At 44.1% G+C, this 12101-nt stretch overlaps 1 protein-coding gene across 1 annotated transcript in view; it reads right to left on the bottom strand.

The window, feature by feature from the left end:
• The window catches only part of ttn.2 (titin, tandem duplicate 2), a 225324-nt gene that overhangs the window by 105551 nt on the left and 107672 nt on the right, over positions 1-12101 (bottom strand). The window contains 12 exon segments of the mRNA XM_062431355.1: positions 380-519; positions 1598-1864; positions 2921-3187; positions 4280-4546; positions 4732-4858; positions 6264-6403; positions 8228-8491; positions 8790-9056; positions 9184-9450; positions 10521-10647; positions 11486-11625; positions 11728-11997. Of these exon segments, the coding sequence (XP_062287339.1) occupies positions 380-519; positions 1598-1864; positions 2921-3187; positions 4280-4546; positions 4732-4858; positions 6264-6403; positions 8228-8491; positions 8790-9056; positions 9184-9450; positions 10521-10647; positions 11486-11625; positions 11728-11997 (2543 nt within the window).

Below are 12101 nucleotides of genomic sequence, written 5' to 3'. Positions count from 1 at the left end.
TCTTTCCTTCCTCCCTCCCTTCCATCATTCCTTCTTTCCTTCCATCTTTCCTTCCTTCCATCTTTCCTTCCTCATTTCCTTCCTTCCTTCCTCCCTTTTGCTGGACCATTTGCTAATGTACTGCTCATGAATAGTAAATAATATTGGGTTCAAACGTGCAGAAAACTGCCAGAATTAAGAAGAATAATCTGCTTAAAATTACACATTTAATGCACCTGAAATGTGTCAATATAATAATAATATGCTGACACTGTAGAATAAATACAACTCCTCATCATGAAGAGAAATCTTTAACAAATGGAATCATCTCAACCTCTTTTTTCCTGCTTAGAGATAAAACATCAAACATCATGTAGTTGCATTGAGTGTTTGATCTTACACCAGATGGATGGAGAGCCTCTCCCTTCAGCTTCCAGGTGCCATGAGGGTCTTCCTCTGAGATCTCTGTCTCAAACTGGGCCACCTCGGTCTCTGTGACCTCCACACTGTACAGCGGACGCACTACCTTGATATCACGCTCTGCAGAGGTTTAAAGAAACGTTAGTGAAGAGCAAGCAGAAGGTGAAGCCGACTGAAAACCAAAAAACACACCAAAACCAACAAGTGAGAACAGCTTGATGTTGAACAGGGAGACAGAAGACAGCTGAGTGTCTGAATGTACAGAGGACATGGAGACGTGGACATGGAGACGACAGTTTGGGCGAGTAGCTGCCGCTCTCATTCAGAGCGACTTACAGTTTATGCAGAAGCAGGACAGGAGGAGTAACTGTAGACGATAACCCAACCCTCACTACACCTCCACACTCTGAACAGATATGATCACTTCCTGTTATAACTAATGCTGAGAAATGCTTAAAAAAGGACTAAAATCCAAAGAATTTGATATTTATATGTTAGCTTAACCCTCCTGTTGTCCTCGAGGAAGGAAAGAAGGGAGGAAGGAAGGAAGGAAGGAAGGAGGGAAGGAGGAATGAAGGAAGGAAGAAAGGGGGATGGAGGAAGGGAGGAAGGGAGGAAGGAAGGAAGGGAGGAAGGAATGAAGGAAGGAAGGAAGGAAAGAAGGTGGGAGGAAGGAGGGAAGGAGGAAGGAAGGAAGGAAGGAGGGAGGAAGGAAGGAAGGAAGGAGGAAGGAAAGAAGGAGGGAGAGAGGAAGTTCAAGGAAAGAAGGAAAAGTCAGAACAGACAGGAGGGTTAAACATTTATAAACTAGCAATGAATTATTATAACTACTTAAAACATGTCTGTAAGTATTATAAACATATATAAACATATATATATATATATTATAACATGTATATAAACGTTTCTAAGGACATCTGAGAGTAGAGACATTGACTTCCTGTGTTTCTATACAGTTATAATAATGAGTGGAGGATGGAAAGGTTGGATCATCCTCAGCTGTTACTCTGAATAACAGATGACACATATATATACAAACATTGATATGAGACGGGACACAATGATAATGGATGGAGGGGAGATGAGCTGTGGTCTAGATGCACGCAGGGTTTCAGCCAATGGCGGCGGGCCTGGGCCTGATTCTGCAGTCCTGATCGGGTTCTGGTGGGAAAAGCTGGATCACCGCAGCAGGTATTACCTTCGATGTCCAGGTTGGCTGTGGTTCTGTCGGTGCCACAGTCGCAGGTGTACGCTCCTATGCTGCTCTTTGCCGCCTTCTTGAAGACCAACGTGCGCTTCTTGCCGTCTGATTGGATAAGAACGTTCTTGGAGGGAAATATTTCATTACTGTCTTTGAACCATGTGACCTCGCCCGCGGCCTTGCTCAGCTCGCAGGACAGAACCACCTCGTCCTTCTCCACGGCGGTGTAGTTCTGGAGCTTAACGGTGAAGTATAGGTCGCCCTCTGCAAGAAGTCGTAACAACCAGGAACAGTTAAAAACATGGAGTACAAACGCTGTTAAAACAACATAGAAACAGTTAAAAACCGGCCCGGAGACAAACGAACAACCCTGCTGGAAGATTCAACCTTTCTGGGATCATATCCATGTCGTGCTATGTGAGGTACTACGATACAAAACCCCCCCGAACTTGGGACATATGGAAGTATCGGTGCACAAAGGAGACCAATACCTCCATCACAAAGATCTGGCTCCGGTCCGTTGCCCCCGACTACAGACAATGACTCAATGGAGAGACTCACATATAGACTAAAGACTAAGGAAGACTCATTTTTTCTAAAGGCTGGAATATAAATGGCTGCTGTATGCCCCCATCAGGCATCCCTCCTTCTCTACTTCTTTCCTCCCACCTCCCTTCCTCTTTTCCTTTCTCCCTCCCTCCCTCGTTCCTTCTTTCCTCCCTCCGTCCTACCTTCCTTCCTTTTTTCCTCCGTCTTTACTTCCTTTCCTTCCTCATTTCCTTTCCTCCCTCCTTTCCTTCCTTCCTTCCTCCGGCCTTTCCTTCCTTCCTTCCTTCCATCTTTCCTTCCTTCCTCCCTCCTTTCCTTCCTCCCTTCCATCTTTCCTTCCTCCTTTCCTTCCTTCCATCTTTCCTTCCTTCCTTCCTTCCTCCCTTCCCTCTTTCCTTCCTTCCTTCCTCTCTCCTTTCCTTCCTTCTTCCTCCTTTCCTTCCTCTCTCCTTTCATTCATTCTTCCATCCTTCCATCATTCCTTCCTTCCTTCCTCTCTCCTTTCCTTCCTTCCTTCCTCTTTAATTTCCCCACTTTATATCTTTCTCTCTAACTTTCTCTCTCTCTTTGACTTTACTCTACATAAAACCAATAAAAGAAAGATGATGTAAATCCCAGAAAGCTGGACTAGCACCAAAAGGACTCCAGAGAGAGACTTTTCATTTAAAGTCATAATGAAAAGAGGTTTATAACAGCAGCTGCAGTAGCTTCCTGTGAAGACGGCGGGACATAAAAGCATGGAGTCGAATCCTTCCAGACGACGATACTAACCGAGTACAGTGAGCATGGCCTCTGAGGTTTTGCCCATGGCCTCAACTTTGATCATGGAGGTGTCGTCGATGGTGACCTCTTTGAAGGCCAGCGTGTGAACCTTTCCCGCCTCAGACATGTGCACCACCTTGCTGGGGTGCAGGCGGAGGTCGTTTTTGTACCAGACCACTGGGATCTTATCGTGAGAGAGTTCGACGCTGAACTCTGCAGTTTCACGTTCCTTCACAGTCACATCCTTTATGGGCTTGATAAACTCAAGACGAATACCTGACAAACAGAAATGTTATATATATGTAGTTATAGTTATAGTATAATATGAGGCTGGGACAGAGTTGTTTGGACATTTAAACAGTACAGTGATGGTAATGTGTCCATATAGCCATCCTTTAAAGTGCTCTGCTCACTCAAGTGTATGAATACATATTTGCCCAAAAGCCTTCGTCAAACCACGACATGAGCAATAAAACTAAAGTCACTCGTCACAGTACTAAACTATCCTACCTGCTACTGTCACAGAGTGTTATACTACAAGTCACATTCATCCATTCCAGATATAACCAGAGTAAAGTTAATATATTCACTATAAGGTGCTTATGAACATAAGAGTGTAGTATCTGTGATTTTGACACCATGTTCATTAACCTTCGTGTCGTCCTTCGTTTGACTGTTCCTTCCTTCCTTCCTTCCTTCTCTCCTTCCTTCTCTCCTTCCTTTCCTTCCTCCCTTCCTTCTTTCCTTCCTCCATCCCCCTTCCTCCCTCCCTCCTTCCTTTCCTTCACTCCTACCTTCCTTCCCTCCTTCATTCCTTTCCTTCCTCCCTTCCTTCTTTCTTCCCTTCCTCCTTCTCTCTTTCTTTCCTCCCCCCTACCTTCCTCCCTTCCTTCTTTCCTCTGTCCTTCTTTCCTTCCTTCCTCCCTTCTTCTTTTCCTTTCTCCCTCGTTCTTTCTTTCCTCCCTCCCTCCTACCTTCCTCCTTCCTTCCCTTTCTTCCTTCCTCCCTCCTTTCCTTTCCTTTCCTTTCCTTCCCTCCTTCCTTCCTTCCTTCCCTTTTCCTCCCTTCCTTCCTTGACTGGAGGACACCATGTTCATTAACATGCTGCTATAACAGCTTTGTGGTTCCAGGGTTTCCAGTAGATGTCTAACCTGGCTGCAGGTGAGGGAACTAAGGGACCTACACACAGACCCAGACCACAAGCACACTAAAGTATGTAGAGCGTCAACATCCTATTGGCCACTGAGTGATTGTGTCAGTTGTTGAAAGGCTTTTGGCAAATACATTGAACACAGAATTAAGAGTCAGAGCAGAAGTGATGAGTGGTCCTAACGAAGATGTCACACCATCTGTTCTGACATCATTTACCTTTGATAATCAGCTTTCCAGATGTTCTTTTATCTTCAGCCTCAAACATGTATTTGGCTTCATCTTCATATCTGGCAGATTTTATAATAAGAGTGTGTCTCATGCCTTCCACCAGAAGTTCAAACTTGTCATCGTTTGATAACTCCTGAGATCCCTTCAGCCAACGGAAGCTTTTGGGCTCTCTAGAAATCTCCAGCTCAAACTTTGCCTCGTCCTTTTCATACACGTGCACGTCAGCCAGCGGTGTAATAAACGAGACTGGGATCTCTGTTGATCAATCCAGGATTACATAAATGATTAGAAAGAAATATAGATAACCAGTATTACAAAAAAGTGAGACGTGAACATGAAATTAAACGGAAGAGCGATAAGAAAGAAAGAATCTTTAAGGCGTAGAACATGTGCTTAAGACTCTGCACAAGAGAAGTGAGAATGAGGAAGTGAAAGCTCACCCTTGACTTTTAGGTTAGCAGAGCATTTTGCGTTGGCAGCGGTGAACACCACCTCACCAGTGTGAGGGACTTTGCAGTTGTACAACACCAAAGTGTGTTTGGCGCCGTCCTCCACGATCTCAAAGTCCTGCAGATAGTCGACAAACTTCAGCAGAAATATCAAGACTCAAAGGAAAAGCTGTCAGAGCTGAAGTCAATTCACTTTCATTCATCAGTTAATGAAACGTTTAACATTCACATACTTCATAACTTCCCCTGACAGGTGAGATATGTGAATGGAAATGTTTCAAGACTTTGGATTCTTAAAAAAAAAGAAGACCTTATTTAGTGAAAATAACCCCTACACTAACGGCTTAGACTGCCGGGGACTCCCATGATGCACTGGGCTCCTCTCTCCTCTCCTTCCTCTCTCCTCTCCTCTCTCTCTCCTTCCTTCCTTCCTCTTTCTCCTCTCCTTCCTCTCTCCTCTCCTTCCTCTCTCCTCTCCTCTCCTACCTCTCTCCTCTCCTTCCTCTCTCCTTTCCTTCCTCTCTCCTCTCCTTCCTTTCTCCTCTCCTTCCTCTCTCTCCTCTCCTTCCTCTCTCTCCTCTCCTTCCTCTCTCCTCTCCTTCCTCTCTCCTTTCCTTCCTCTCTCCTCTCCTTCCTTTCTCCTCTCCTTCCTCTCTCTCCTCTCCTTCCTCTCTCTCTCCTCCTTCCACTCTCTCCTCTCCTTCCTCTCTCTCCTCTCCTTCCTCTCTCATCTCCTCTCCTTCCTCTCTCTCTCTCCTCTCCTTCCTCTCTCTCTTCTCTCCTCTCCTTCCTCTCTCTCCTCTCCTTCCTCTCTCTCCTCTTCTTCATCTCTCTCTCCTCTCCTTCCTCTCCTTCTTTCCTTCCTCTCTCTCCTCTCCTTCCTCTCTCATCTCCTATCCTTCCTCTCTCTCCTCTCCTTCCTCTCTCTCCTCTTCTTCCTCTCTCTCTCCTCTCCTTCCTCTCTCCTCTCCTTCTTTCCTTCTTCTCTCTCCTCTCCTTCCTCTCTCATCTCCTATCCTTCCTCTCTCTCCTCTCCTTCCTCTCTCTTCTCTCCTCTCTCTCTCTCTTTCCTCTCTCCTCTCCTCTCCTTCCTCTCTCTCCTCTCCTTCCTCTCTCTCCTCTCCTTCCTCTCTCTCCTCTCCTCCCTCTCTCTCCTCTCTCTCCTCTCCTTCCTCTCTCTCCTCTCCTTCCTCTCTCTCCTCTCCTTCCTCTCTTTCCTCTCTACTCCAACCAGTCGAGGCAGATGTTCTCCCACTGTGAGTCTGGTTCTGGTTCTGAGGTTTCTTCCTGTTTAAAGGGAGTTTTTTCTCTCCATTGTCACCAAGTGCTGCTCATGTGTGAATGTTGGGTCTCTTTAAATTAAACCTGAAGAGTTCGGTTTAGACCTGCTCTATGTGGAAAGAGCCTTGACATGACTTTGTTGTGATTTGGCGCTATATGAATAAAGATTGATTGAAAATGAAAGTGAACTGAACCAAAGTTAAAGAGAATATCTGTTGAGATGAATTGTTTTTGAGACATACGGCAGACGGACTGAGGACTTCTCCATTGAGTTTCCACTGGCCGTGAACATCGTCCTCACTGAGCTCAACCTCGAATCGAGCCGTCTCGCCATCAAACACCTCGGTGCCATACATTGGCCGAACAATCTTGATGCTGCGAGCTGACGTTTCAGAGAAGGAACAAAATTCTTACTTGAAGACTCAAACATTTAAGAGCTCACAGACAATTCACTTACATACACATACACACATAAATATGCACAGACTTTGACAAAAGACAGGCACAGATAGAGTAGTAAGACACTGTATAGAAGCCTCATCTCTACATCACCTACATAGTAACCTCCTCTATTGTGCTGTGAGCAAACTTTTCTTATTACCATAAAAAAAGGAATGGCTCTAAAATCATTTGGCCAGATCAAGAATTTGCAAGAAGACTTCTGCAAAACCATTTGGTTCAGTCCTATCCCATCCCATCCTATCCCATCCCATCCCATCCTATCCTATCCCATCTTATCCCATCCTATCCCATCCCATCCTATCCCATCCTATCCTATCCCATCTTATCCCATCCTATCCGATCTTATCCTATCCCATCCTATCCCATCCCATCCCATCCTATCCCATCCTATCCCATCCCATCCTATCCCATCCCATCCTATCCCATCCCATCTTATCCCATCCTATCCCATCCTGTCCCATCCTATCCTATCCCATCCCATCCTATCCTATCCCATCCTATCCCATCCTGTCCCATCTTATCCTATCCCATCCTATCCCATCCTGTCCCATCCTATCCCATCCTATCCCATCCCATCCTATTCTATCCCATCCTATTCTATCCCATCCCATCCTATCCCATCTTATCCCATCCTATCCCATCCCATCCTATTCTATCCCATCCTATTCTATCCCATCCCATCTTATCCCATCCTGTCCCATCCTATCCTATCCCATCCTATTCTATCCCATCCCATCCCATCCTGTCCCATCTTATCCTATCCCATCCTATCCCATCCTGTCCCATCCTATCCCATCCTATCCCATCCCATCCTATTCTATCCCATCCTATTCTATCCCATCCCATCCTATCCCATCTTATCCCATCCTGTCCCATCCCATCCTATCCCATCTTATCCCATCCTGTCCCATCCCATCCTATCCCATCCCATCCTATTCTATCCTATCCCATCCTGTCCCATCTTATCCTATCCCATCCTATCCCATCCTGTCCCATCTTATCCTATCCCATCCTATCCCATCCCATCCTATCCCATCCTATCCCATCCTGTCCCATCTTATCCTATCCCATCCTGTCCCATCCCATCCTATCCCATCCTATTCTATCCCATCCTGTCCCATCCTATCCCATCCTGTCCCATCCTATCCCATCCCATCCTATCCCATCCTATCCCATCCTGTCCCATCCTATCCCATCCTGTCCCATCCTATCTTATCCTGTCCCATCCCATCCTATCCCATCCTATCATACCCTATCCCATCCTATCTTATCCTGTCCCATCCTGTGCCATCCTATCCCATCCTGTCCCATCCTATCCCATCCTATCCCATCCTGTCCCATCCTGTCCCATCCCATCCCATCCTATCCTATCCCATCCTATCCTATCCCATCCTATCCTATAGATCTAGAAGTGCCAGAGTTGTGTAAAGGACAAACAAAATCAGAGACAATACAAAAGAAAAGTCAAAGACACACATTCTGGTGGAAGAACACTACAAGAGAGCTTTTCTCTAGAAACTCTTGTAGTGTTTTCTACCATTTTCCGAAGGGGAAAGAGGTGAGGGTGACCACATTCATGTCATGATAGTGGTAATTAAGAAGTGATGAGAGCAATGGGAAAAGTGTAAAACGTACACAAAGCTGTGTGACTGGACTTTGAGGTGAGGTTAGGAGGCGGTGCATCAAACACAGGAAAAGTTGCCTCAACAGAGGTGTGAGGCAAAAAAGCAAAATCTGCCTTTACCTTCAATATAAAGCATTGCTGTCGTCTTGTCTGTTCCACAATCACATACGTATTGCCCTTTGTCGTTGTCCTCGACTTTCCTGATGATGAGGGTCCTGCGTTTGCCCTCGGCCTTAATGGCAAACATTTTAGAGGCCTTAACTTCGGCCTCGTTGTGGTACCACATGACATCGACGTCTTTGCTGAGTTCACAATCTAGAACCACCTTGTCTTTCTCCACTGCAGTATAGTCCTGCAGTTTAACTGTGAAGTACGGATCTCCCTCTGGAATGGAAATGTTTGGGTGACTTCCCATTGTACATATAAAACTCTCATATATATAGAACAAGACAAACAAGACAGAGGATGGTCGATAAAAGACGAGGACAGATATGCCAAACAGAAGACATACATACATACATAAATGACACACAACACAGATAAACAATGTCTTACAAATGCACAATAAGATGGGTTTGTGGGTTTGGACAGACACAAACATGAACACACTGTGAAATGAGAAGAAGAAGAAACATTGGATGAGTAGGACAGGAAGAGGACAGGTGACTATTGTTGGTTTTACCTATGACCGTCAGGTTGGCCATGACAGGTATTCCTTTAGCCTCAGCTTTAATTTGGCAAATATCATCTAGAGTTACATCCTTTATTTCTAGCACATGTTTCTTTCCATCCACATGAGTGACCACTGTTCTGCTCGGGTGGATTTTAATGTCGTTCTTGTACCAGGTGACGGGGATGTTCTCATGAGAGAGCTCCAGCTCGAACCGAGCCGTTTGGCCTTCCTTCACAGTTTGGTCCTTTATTGGTGAGATAAATTTGAGCCTGATACCTATAATTATATTAGTAAGGAATATTCATATGAGTTACGTCAAAAGAGGAGGTAACCAACTCAATGAATAGTCATCACAATTAAAGGTTCTGCTGCTTAAGTCCAGCAATGGCAGTCCAGCACTTACCCTCCACCGTGAGTCTAGCTGTTGCTGTTTTGTCCGAAACTTCAATCATATATTCGTCCTCGTCATCAAACTCACAGCAGTTAATGATTAGCATATGCTTCTTTCCATCATCGATGATGTCATACTTTTGGTCAGGGGTGATGATGTCATCCCCTCTATACCACATGACCTTAGAAACATCCTTTGTGACAGTGCATTCAAACTTGGCCTGTTTCTTTTCAGGCACCGAAACGTCCGTCAGCGGGACAATAAAGTCCATTTCGATTTCTGGGTTAAAAGGTGACACAGGTACAGTAAATAAACAACAACAACACACATAGACAACACAACAGTCTACAGTCAGTGGTGAGTTTACCATGATACACCCTTCTATGGCTAGATCAGTGACTATTGACATGAAAACCTGACTCATTCCTGGTTGCAGACTAAAGCTAAGTGCAGCTCATCCCATCTTATCCCACAGAAACACATCTTCTGGTCATCTTCTGGTCATCATCTGATCAATCATCTTGCATTCCCAGGATTGTTTGCAGCAAGATCTAATGGAACTAGAGGCTGTGATATAGGCTGAAATGAAGTAATCAAGGAATGCTGTCTTGCTAATTAACAAGGGTCTTCATGTTTGCAGAGGAATCTTTCACCTAAACAATAACTGTAGTGTTGACGCGAGGACGGACCGATTCATCTTTATGTTTGGTTCATTTCTGACAAATTGAGACTTGAATCTTCATTCTTCAGGACATTCTTCTTTTCTATCAGACTGGTTACTTCCTGTTTGTGACTGTTGGGAATGATAATGATCAGTTGCTATCCTAACATTAAATCAGACAGTTACTGAACTCTATACTCTCTCTTTAAGGTAGAAGAACCTAAAGGCAACGTGACTTCCTGTCTGCGGGAGCTATCAACCCAAGCACACGGTGTAAGTAATACACTTGCCACTGTATGTAGATTTAACATAAAACATATTACACACAAACAGAACAAATATAGAGTGACATCAACACACACATTTCTGACAGACCAGACACATTTACATTTCCACTGAACAGACTGTACAACAAATACAACGAGTACCAATAACAGAACAACGGATCCACATAATAGAATAAATGACACTGGAAATAGTCGAGATTGGAAATCAAAATTTCTTCTGGTCCTCTTGGGCTGCAAAAAACCATGAATTCAACTCGTCAACCCTATTAAATAAAGGTTTAAGGTCCGCGCTCACATGCCCCAAGGCTTTATTGTCAACGGACTTTACACCTTTATTTTTACAGCTAATATCCTAAAGGTACGTTGTAAGTCCCGTCTTGGATACCAGGAGTTCTGCTTACCTTTAACATTGAGCATTGCGCTGGTTGTGGCATTCAGAGCCTGGTAGGTCACTTCGCCGGCTTGGTCCAGTTGACAGTTTTTCAGTGTCAGCTTACGCACTGCACCTTCCATTTGGATCTCGCATGTCTGATGAATATATAGAATTTAATTCATATATAATGCGCAGTCAACATCAACATGCAAATGCACAAATACATATGAGACTTAGGGCCTGATTAACTAAGATCCCAAATAAAGGTACTAAATTGCGTGCACAGTGCAATACATTGCGCGTGCTGTTGCGTGTGTTTTGCAGGTGATCTACTAAGAATAACTGTGTAAATGACAACAGGTGCAACAGGTGCAGACAGCAGTATTTAAATGAGGGTTTTGTATCTTAATGGAGAGTTTGGACGAGCAGAAAGCTGCAAGCTCAAAATGAAATGTGATTAGGATCTAGTGGAAGAGGTTAACTAATATATTGAGTTATAACAACAACAAATATTACCAGAAAAACCCACATATGGGAGAGTATTAGTGACAAAGTCAATGTTAGTAAAACCACAAATATTCCACTTTAAAAATATTAACACAGGTGGAAAACATTCGTCCTGTGTGTATTCTGTCATTGTGCCTCCGTCTCCTCGTCTCCATAGTAACAGCAGGTTAATACCTGTCCTTCAAAGGTATTATTTAAAGACGCAGTTAGCGTCAGAAATATTACCTTCAGGTTTGGTAAATCACAATACGTGTGCTAAATAACATATTTACATGTTCTCCTCCCTGTATTTTGCACAACGCCTCATATTACATTTATTACGGTAAATGAACTAAATGGACAGCTCATATTATCTTGCACAGTTGAAAGACGCAAACCTCAACTTGCACATTTTTTGCGGGTGATGTCAAGTTTGCACATGCAGACCTCTAGTAAATCAGACCCTAAATGTGACACTTTGTGAAGACAGGATCCATCCAGTCTTACCGGGGATCTAGTCAGAACCTCTCCTTTGAGCTTCCATTCTCCTGGAATATCCTCCTCAGAGATTTCTGTTACAAACACGGCGTCTTCCTTCTCCTGTATCTCAATGCTCACCAGGGGCTTCAGGATATCAGCTTCCCGCTCTGAGAAAGAGGTTTTTATGTGTGAATAAATATCAACAGAATGATAAAAAGGTAAGTAAAGTCATTGAGGTGATTTAAAGAAAGGTAAATAGGTAAATAAACCTCCTAGTGTTAGTTTGGCGGTGTAGACTCGTCCTTCCACCTCTAAGTTATACTCTGCCACATCATCAGGCTGACAGTTCTTGATGATGAGTGTCAGTGATTTTCCATCTTGCTTGATCTCAACCTTGTCAGAAGGAGTGATTTCATTCTCTCCTTTGGTCCACTTCCAGTTGGGAGTCTCCTTGTAGAGCTCACATTTAAACGTAGCAGCAGCCTTTGGTTTCACATGCTGGTCTTTCAGTGGTTTCACAATCCAATCCTTGACGATTTCTGTTGGGAGTTTAACATGATAAGTGTCCATTACACCACTGCATAGACAATATGGCAATAACTCAGGATTACTACATCTAAGTTCAGGTGGTTTTCAGGGACTA

This window comes from Scomber scombrus, chromosome 13 (genome assembly GCF_963691925.1).
Source record: "Scomber scombrus chromosome 13, fScoSco1.1, whole genome shotgun sequence".
In the NCBI taxonomy this organism is placed as follows: Eukaryota; Metazoa; Chordata; class Actinopteri; order Scombriformes; family Scombridae; genus Scomber; species Scomber scombrus.
The sequence above is the reverse complement of the archived record's forward strand: the minus strand, read 5'-3'. Positions and strand labels throughout refer to the sequence as shown.